General features: G+C 40.8%; 1 protein-coding gene across 1 annotated transcript in view; it reads left to right on the top strand.

The window, feature by feature from the left end:
* Positions 1-6915: 6915 nt before the first annotated feature.
* LOC119419388 (lysine-specific demethylase 6A) overlaps positions 6916-9760 on the top strand; it is a 16530-nt gene continuing 13685 nt past the window's right edge. The window contains exons 1-2 of the mRNA XM_037686697.1: positions 6916-7307; positions 7416-8284. Of these exons, the coding sequence (XP_037542625.1) occupies positions 6924-7307; positions 7416-8284 (1253 nt within the window). The 5' untranslated portion in view covers positions 6916-6923. The remainder of the gene's footprint in view (positions 7308-7415; positions 8285-9760) is intronic.

Below are 9760 nucleotides of genomic sequence, written 5' to 3'. Positions count from 1 at the left end.
TTTCGGATGAAAGATGAAACGTTTCGACTTTTTTTTTGGTTTTTTTTTTTTTTTTTTTTTTTTTGAATGTCCAGAGGACCAGATTTAACTTTTTTGGGGCATTACATATAATCTTTATGGCTTTTAAAACTGTAGTTTAGACTTTGTACATTACTTTGTTGTTCACCTTCCCAGACATTACACCCACCCTAGCAACTGCCCCACATTTATGATGCAAACTGTACACTTTTGAAATGAAGCTAGGCAGATAAGGACCAGTTTTTCTAATAATTGTCATGAGTGTGGCTTTTAGACCTGTATGTGTATTCTGTCATTGGACTGTTCCCATGCAGGTAACAATATACAACTCTAGTTCTTTTGTAACACCTGTGTTTACTCTGTCCTCTTGAAAAAACAATTATCTTTTTTTTTTTCTTTTTTTCACATACTCAAAACTTAAGCGACAGGACCGTGCACTTTTGCGACCCACACCAAGAAATTGATAACAACCAGAAGTATCTGAAACATTCCGAAGATTGTTTCTTGCTAAGCAGTCACAGCCCTGTGGGATACTACGTAAACTTTTCCCTTGCTCTATAAAGCCATATGATAAAGAAGTCGTCTTTATGGTTTTTGGTAATCATCTTTTTTTTAGTCATCCCAAGTCTTACCTGGGCTTGAAGCTTGATTTAAACTTTGCAAGACATTGAGAACTCTGTTCTCATTGTTAGCTATGTGACAAAAAATGTAATTTTAATCTTTGTAATAACTCTTTGTGTGCTGAAGTCAACTTTTTTCCTCTCTGGAGCATGCGCCATGTATTGTGTGACTGGCCAGAACTTCATAGGCATGTTAATGTGGAAAATCGGTTGAACTGTCCTGGCCAGGCGGCGTAGGGGCATGCTCCCTTTGCTGCTTGTTATGCAGTCTGTCTGAAGCTGAGGCAGTCTTTTTGTGACAAACTTGCAAATTAGTGCTTGTCCTCCATTATTAATAGAAGTATCAGATTTTCCTCCTCCAACTGAAAATAAACATTCACCTCTGTTTGTGCGTAACGTGTGCTGCAGTAGGAGAATTTACCAGGAGCTCTTTTACTCTGAGTATAAAATGTCCACGCAAAGAACAAGAACATCTCACAACCAAGTGAGCAAGAACAGATGACTTGCGTTTCATGAAGTATGTAGCAAGCAGGAGTTGACTGTGAGGACGCTTTGTGCACTTACTTGAAACAGTGACAGAGAAACAACGAATTTGAGTGATAACAAATACACATTTAACTTGGTACATATGATTTATTTTTCTCAACAAAAAAAGTTGGGCTTGGCGGCTTTAAAAAAACAAAAATCCAGAGCCTCTTGGTCAGTAAAATTAATATTTTTTGGTTTGTTTTCAGTGGGTTTTGACAATTTTCCTGGTGCGTGCTTGTTCTCTGATAGCTGAAGTTTGGTCATGTGCACAAGTCGGACATGTGTGTAATGATGATGCACTGGACGCATTAATGCATGCATATTCTTCACTTTGTTCAGAACACATAACTGGCGACGGAGCAGCTGTTGGGCTTTACCAGGTGCTTCTAATTTAAATACTAGGGTGTCAAAATGGCGGTGTAAGCCCCCTGTTGCTTGCATCACTCAGCCCTCTGTGAATATCAAGCAGCCATCAGAGCACTAATGATTTGTCGTTAGGCTGATGGTTCTCCTTTATCATTTGAACAGCTAGTTTTGGCTGTCAGCAACAAACTGGTTGATCCACTCTGAGAAGATGCTCTTTATAAGACCTAGTTTACTGCAGCTCCTTAGCCTGACGAAGTCTTTTGGATAAAAAATTAAACGTTTCAACAAGAAGAATCCATCCTTGTTAGATTGATCTTCCTGGATTGTTGAGCATGCATCAGGACAATTAGTAACTTTTTTCTTTTTGGCCACAAATGTCCAGAGCTGTAATTCACGTGTGAATATATTACCAATCAGTTGTAGTTGGGCTGATGATGGTCAACTGAAAATCTTTACTGCATCACCCAACCCTAGAACTCTAGTGTCCAAACCCCAGAAGTGTGGGTGATCATGTATGCTGTGGCGTCTTCCCCTGCCGCAGTCAACTGGTAATGTGTGAACACGTACAGATGTTTATTAGGTTATTGCATGCCATGATCTTCATGGGAGGGTGGGTAGTCCTGTGTGGAGGGTGGGGGTCTTTTTTGGATAATGGTAGAGGAAATGCTGAAGGCCTCCTATTTCTCCTGATCTGCCCAAAAACATTAGACCAGATGTTTCTAAACTTTTCAGCGTGTGTTCTTCAAAATGACAGTGGCAGAGACTTGGTTAGGTTTATGAAGCACGTAAGTCAAAGAGAAAGTAAAAACCCAAACATTACCAACAATTAGATTTTAACAAGTTATTTCTACTCATTTTAATGCCTATAGCAGTATGTAGAAAATACTTGATATTAACAATCCTTTATGAAATGTAAATAACATTTTTGGAGAACATTATCAATCACTAACACGCAGACAAACACACACAGTGTTTCACAACCCACAGTGAGATTCTGACCCAAACAAGAATCTGTGGAAATACTAAACTGAAGACTAAAAAAAGGAAGTATAATCATAATAAATGCAAAAAATGTGCATCAGTGTTGATGCACTGGCACTTTTAAAAATGGTCAATAGGTTGTGTTCATAACATTATGATGCTAAACATAATCCATGTTTTCATCAGTGTTGTCGTACATAATTTCTTTAAATAACGTACACATGCATGAATATGTGTGCTGTTTCTGTTTTCCTTCAACCATTGTGCACTTATGCATTGTGTCATTTTGCAGATACATTTTGTTCTGTTGTCATTTTTTGAGATAATTTTCACTTGACAAGTTCAACTTCCCAAAGGTTTGTTGCTGTTGATCTGTGCTCTCAAGCTGTCTGTACTGAATTTCCAGGCCTGTAAAGGGGAGGGAGGACAGTCAGCCAGCAATCACACAGACTCACAGGCCAGTCCTGCGAAGAAGAAACGCACTGCCAGCCCAGCTAAGGTTCAGCAAAGATGCATCAGAGTTATAATTCCTGAGAGGTGAAACTTGAAGAGAGCAAAAGTTTTATGTTGTTCTCGTTCACAGGGAGATGCAAACACCTGGGCAAACAACTCTAGTCAGCAGCAGATCCCTAGCTGGTACCTAACACCACAGAAACTTCAGGTAAGAAAATGTCTCAGTACAGAAATACTCTTATTTTGTTATTTTTTATCAAAAAACGTTTATGGTTTAGAAACGCTGATCGTAGTTTGAAGATGAATATATGAGACTGTCACGTCTCAATATTAGTGGAGCCAGAAAGCTCATGAATCTCATCCTGTCTTAGTAGCACACGTCTCTTTAACAGTGGACTGAAGTTTGGGTAGTTTTGATATGAAATATTCTTAAATAAAATAGAATGGAGTAGACATTTATTGTCATTGCACGAGTACAACAAAATTTGAGTTTCCTTCGTAGAGCAAAAATAAAAACAGTGTAACAGCAGGGGGGGGGGGGCGAATAAATTTATATATATATATATATATATATATATATATATATATATATAACAGTATAAAAGGTAATAGTTATAGATTTTAAACAGTCCAAATGTGCAACACAAGCAGATTGATATTTCACTAGTTGTCCCTTATTGCACTTACAGTGATGAAAATAAGTATTTGAACACCCTGCGACTTTGCAAGTTCTCCCACTTAGAAATCATGGAGGGGTCTGAAATTTTCATCTTAGGTGCATGTCCACTGTGAGAGACAAAATCTAAAAAAAAAAAATCTGGAATTTACAATGTATGATTTTTAAAAAATAATTTGTGTGTTACTGCTACAAATAAGTATTTGAACACCTGTCAATCAGCAACAGTTCTGGCCCTCAAAGACCTGTTAGTCCACCTCTAAAAAGTCCACCTCCACTCCACTGATTGTTCTAAATTAGAAGCACCTGTTTGAGGTTGGTAGCTGCATAAAGACACATGTCCACCCCACACCTCAGTTAGAGCATTGAAGATGAGTCATGGCTGGATCTTCCAACATGACAATGACCCAAAGCACACAGCCAGGAGAACCAAGGAGTGGCTCCGTAAGAAGCATATCAAGGTTCTGGAGTGGCCTAGCCAGTCTCCAGACCTAAACCCTATAGAAAATCTTTGGAGGGAGCTCAAACTCCGTGTTTCACAGTGACAGCCCAGAAACCTGGCTGATCTAGAGAAGATCTGTGGAGGAATGGAACAAAATCTCTGCTGCAGTGTGTGCAAACCTGCTGAAACACTACAGGAAACATTTGACCTCTGTAACTGCAAACAAAGATACTGTACCAAATATTAACATTGATTTTCACAGGTGTTCAAATACTTATTTGCAGCAGTAACAGACAAATAAATTATTAAAAAATTATGCATTGTGATTTTCGATTTATTTATTTATTTTTTTTAGATAATGTCTCTCACAGTGGACATGCACCTAAGATGAAAATTTCAGACCCCTCCATGATTTCTAAGAGGGAGAACTTGCAAAGTTGCAGGATGTTCAAATACTTATTTTCCTCATTATATATACAGTTCTTTTTACAGTTTTTGTTAAGTTCAGTAACAGCTGACAGGTGAAAACTTTTTAAATCTGTTTGTTCTTGTCTTGATCTGAACCTTCTCCCTGATGGTAACAGTTCAAACAGATCATGTCCAGGGTGACACGTGTCCTTTAAGATGTTGTGGGCTTTTTCCATGCAGCAGAAACATTAAATCAAAGTACTTAAGTACACTGGTTCTAGAATTGTGCTCAGGGTGGCTGCATGTTGGAGCAGCTCTGTTACATTTATTCTGAGATTTTGCTTTTGGAAACTTTAATTCCTCTTTTGCTGGATGTAAATCACTTTTCTTGGGCAATTGTTTCCTCTGGTATTGGATGCTGTGCATCCAGAACAATTTTTACTGAAAAATGTTATAGTTTTGGATATTTGTTGTAATGCGTAACCATGGCAGCAAGCTTTTTCTTTTTTAATGACCTTGAGCAGCTGATTAACAGCTCAAATAATACCTCGGCTACATCCTCAAATGCCAAATGAGTTGAAAAGGAGGCGCCGTAGATGCATTCCCGTCTCCCTGCCGGCTGTGCTGGAGTGCCTAACCACTGAGATCCTGGAACTGGCAGGAAACTCAGCTCATGACAGCAGAAGTACCGGGATCGTCCCCAGACACCTGCAGTCTGCTGTCCGCAGTGACGAGGGGCTCAGCAGACTGCTGGGAGGAGCGGCCTTTGCTCTGGGAAAAGTTCAGTCTGGCATTTGGGCGGTCCTGCAGCCTGGAGGACCCGAGAGGCCAGCCGATTCTGGGTGGACGGATCGAACAGCATCTGTGACCAGTTTCTTCAGATCCGCTGTGGGACGGGCCTTTACAAGAGATCCTTCCTGCCTACAGCCATCAGTATAACATCTCTTAATGAAAGGAGGATGATGAGCTACAACATTTAATTTCCCTTTGGGATTAATAAAGTATTTTTTAATTTAATTTAATTTAATTTAATTTAGAGAACGTTCTTCCATCATTCCTTTTTGTGTTCTAATTGAAATTATTTGATTTTGGGGAGGGTTTTGTGTGTGATTGATGTAGAATTTTATTTGCTCAACATGTTGTTTCATCCTTTGTTGTAGTTTTGGTTTCTCTGCTCAAAATGTAGAGCAGGCAAAGAGTTTATACCCCAGACTCTTATCAACATCATATATCTTTAGTTCTGGGAAAGCCCAGATGATGATGTCATGGCTTTAACTTTTCATAGGTTAGGTGACAACATTGGAGTTTAAATGGGACACACCTGTGCATGCATTTTGAGGCACACCTCAAACACTGCAACACCATGAAACTTAAAGCCCCACATTCTTAGTACACAGACTGGTTTAAAAAATACGTCTTCATCAGTAGACGAGGATCCGGTGACTTAAGTTCTGTGCAGTGGGAGACAACAGGGGCACTTGGTCAATGAATACGTGTATGATATATTACACCTGATATCACCATTGCAATATTCAATAATGTTATCTCAACTGCATGCTTCTCAAATCTCATGTAGACCTAGAGCAGCATATTTTTCTCTCAAAGCGTAATTTATATTCTAAAAGTGTAAAATGCTTCCAAGTGAACGTGTCTCCTGCACTGCTGTGAAATGAACAGCAGTGGACGAACCGAGTCAACTTCATGCCTCAGCTGCAGATGCTTGAACATCAGCAGCAGGTACAGATGTGTGTGTGCACACAAACTCCTGCTTGTGTGTACACACACACACCCAAAGATAGGGGGAGCTGTGGAGCAGTGGTAGGGCAGCCAGCTTGAGACTGAAAAGTCGCAGATTCGATTCCCTGCCATGGTGCCTTTGAGCAAAGACCTCTGTTTCCTAAAGGCTCTCTGGGTGCTTAAATAGCTGCCTGCTGCTCTACTTTTGTGTGCCATGGGTTAATTACAGAGGACAGATGTCATTAGGGGTGCACCAATTGCAGTTTTCTGGCCGATCACCGATTTCTAAAAAGTCTTGAGTTGCCGATACAGATTTAGTTTCATAAGCCACACTGTCAGGAGTTATAAGGTCACAATGCACCTTTAATGTTCCAATATTATTTTATTGAAAAACATACCCTTGAACAATATCCTAGAAACGGTACAGACTTGTTTTAAATGGCCATGAGGTAGTGCTCTGAAATATAAATGAAGTTCAGACAATTGTTGTTAAAACAACAAAACAAAAAAAAACAACTAAAATTGGTTTCTCATGCAAGTATCGGCTGATTTCCCAAAATTAAGGAAATTGGGGCCGATTTATCGGTGCACCCCTAGTTGTCATTGTTTGGGTCCGCACGATGATGACCTTCATTTTCAGACCACGTCTTCAGTGTTGCTTAGAAGAATTTTTATTTCCTCTCTTGTGGATCAGATGAGGCAACAGGCAGCAGCAGGTGGCCAGCCACACCCAAACCTCTCCAACGGTCCTTCAGCCAAGTCCTCCCCTCATCCAGGCCTCCCCCATACCACTCCTATCAACCACACAGCCAGCCGGCCTCCATGTGTCCCTCACCCCATATCCAATGGACCATGTACTTCGAGTTCTGCGGGGCTGCCAGGACACCTGGACCTGAAAAGTCACAGCCCAGTAATGGGGGGTGGCAACGCGAGCAATGGAAACATGCCTTACCCGCAGCAGAACTCTCTACCTCACACCTGCACAGGCGCCAGTCACCCCAGCACCAGCAGCACTACCAGTAGTCTCAGTCCCACTGATGAGACGTGGAGGAGCCAGCAACGCAACACTACCACTCAGGTATTTCACCGTTTTCTACATTCATTGTCAATCATGAAGAGTAGCTGTATGTTTTTAATCCTTGCTTTTTAAACATTGTGTACCAATCTGCACATCCTTTTTGTTCAGGGGCTTCAAAAAGGTCCAGGTTCACATTTGGCAGGTCCTAATGGAGAACCCCCTTTCTCTTCCGCCTCCTCCCCTCAGACCTCCTCCGGCATTCTGAATCAAGGTGGACATGGCTCTGGGCCCTGCACCGCCTCTTCTTCAGCCTCTTCTTTATCCCCCACCTCTCCCCAGACAACACCCAACCACTTGTCCTCACCTCCCCACTCCGCTACTACCTCAAGGGTCCACACCAAAGACACAACGCCTTCTGGGGGCAAAACCAGCAGCACTGCTGTTGCTGCTTTGCCATCAGGTCCAGAGAGCGCTGCAGGCCAATGTGAAGGTGCATCGCTCAGTCCTAGCACTTCCCCGGCACAGGGATTGACTAATCACATCCAGCCGCGGGTGATGGACATCTCCTTCAGCCTGTCGCAGTCTGGTTCTCCTGCCTCTGGCATACTCAGTTCAGACAATCCTCAACTCTCAGCTTTTTTAAAGGGAAAAGCCAATGCTAGCAGTAATGATGACGACAAAAACCACAGAGGATCGTCTTCTGAGAAAATCAACAATGTCCACCCGGCTGTCAACAGCAGCAACACAAAGCCCCTTTCAGAGCACTCTGTGACGTCCTCTCCACTTTTAGCCACTGCAACACCCTCTCCTTCCTCAGCAGATCCTCACACCACCAACAGCCTGTCCTGCCTTAACAGCCCGTCCAACTCCAACAGTCAGGGCCCCACGTTGAATGGGAAAGAACCGGAGGACTCCCAGAGCCCTCTGAAAGTAGAGCCCTCTGGACTGGCACACAGATGCACAGCTCCATCTGCTCTGGTCCCCTGGTCCTCGGTTTCTATCTATCCCAGCTCCAGTGATGTACTCAAAGCATGCAGGTAAGAAGAGCCCATTCATAAAGAATGAATGCAGAATGTTAAAACATGTAGTTTGGGTTTTGATGGAAAAATGCAGAGTGCGCAAGTGATTTCTCTGCAGGTATAAAAAATAATAATAAAACTTGTGTGCAGAAAAGTAAAATTCCTCCTGGGCGTGACGCCAGAATGTCCCCAAGTGCTACATGTTCAATTTTCTTTGTCATTCGCATCACGTGGTACATAAGGTGGAATGAAATTGTGTGCACACAGGTTGCTGCTGTCGTTTTTATTTGTAATCAACTAAGAAGTTTCATGTAAATACCCATGTGATGCCCAAATGACAACAGTTAAAGGTGCTGCTGTAAAAGTTTATTAGAGCAGTTTTAAGATTACATCATTCCACTTTGATTACAGCTGCACTCAGGCTAACTCTTAGCTCATCTGTCCTTTTGGCCATAAACTTTATTCTTTCAAAATTGAGCACATTTAAAAGTTTTTTTACAGTAATTATTATTTATGACACAGAAACCCACTGGCTAAACATATTATTTAAATGATGCTGTTACCATTAAAACACAGTTTCCAAGAATATTAATCCGTGCAGGATCCTGCTGGTTTATGCTGTTTTTGTACAGAACGTGGTCCTTTTTTCTAGAAACTGGGAAAATAAACATCGTATTGAATCTGCACTGATTGTATGGAAAATCTTTCAGTTGTGCTCAGAAGACTGATTTGTCTCAGCCGTCCTTCATTAACAAGTCTACTCTTTCAGAGTGTGTTGATTAAAATGGCAGCAGAAACATTTGATGTTGAAGCGTGTGTACAGGCGAGAAACAAGTAGACTCTTTGTCGTCTGATGTATTTTAAAGGAAACATTTGCTGCCTCGATGACAGCAAACTACGTGTTATTCTCACAGTCATGAATCCTATGTTGATGTCAGAGATTATGTGCATTACTTGCATGTAAAGCACTATCATAATAGCCTAAAACTGTAAGTCTGGCTCACCTTTTTGTTAAATCATCCCATGGATTTTCATATTCATTTAAAAAAACAAAAAAGTTCTGTGGGTTTTAGTTCAGAGTTTATTAAGACACAGATTAGTCAAGTTACACATGGTGTCCATGTTGGTTTACTTGTTTATTTCTACTGCAATTGTACATTTATTTATTTATTTATTGTTAAAACTACAGCTGTTGATTTTCAGCCACAAGCAACAGAACCTGTGCTGCCACCTTGTGGTAGAAACTAGTTTTTCTACTGTAAGCCAGTTGACAAATATCAGTTTCATTAACACATACAGTGGGGAGAACAAGTATTTGATACACTGTTGATTTTTCAGGTTTTCCCACTTGCAAAGCTTGTAGATGACTGTAATTTTTATCGTAGGTACTCTTCAACTGTGAGTGATGGAATCTAAAACAAAAATCCAGAAAAATACAATGTATGATTTTTAAATAATTAATTTCCATTTTATTGTGTGAAATAAGTATTTGAT

The sequence above is a fragment of the Nematolebias whitei genome, chromosome 13, assembly GCF_014905685.2.
Source record: "Nematolebias whitei isolate Nwh7 chromosome 13, NemWhi1, whole genome shotgun sequence".
NCBI lineage: Eukaryota > Metazoa > Chordata > Actinopteri > Cyprinodontiformes > Rivulidae > Nematolebias > Nematolebias whitei.
This window is presented reverse-complemented; position numbering and strand designations above follow the sequence as displayed.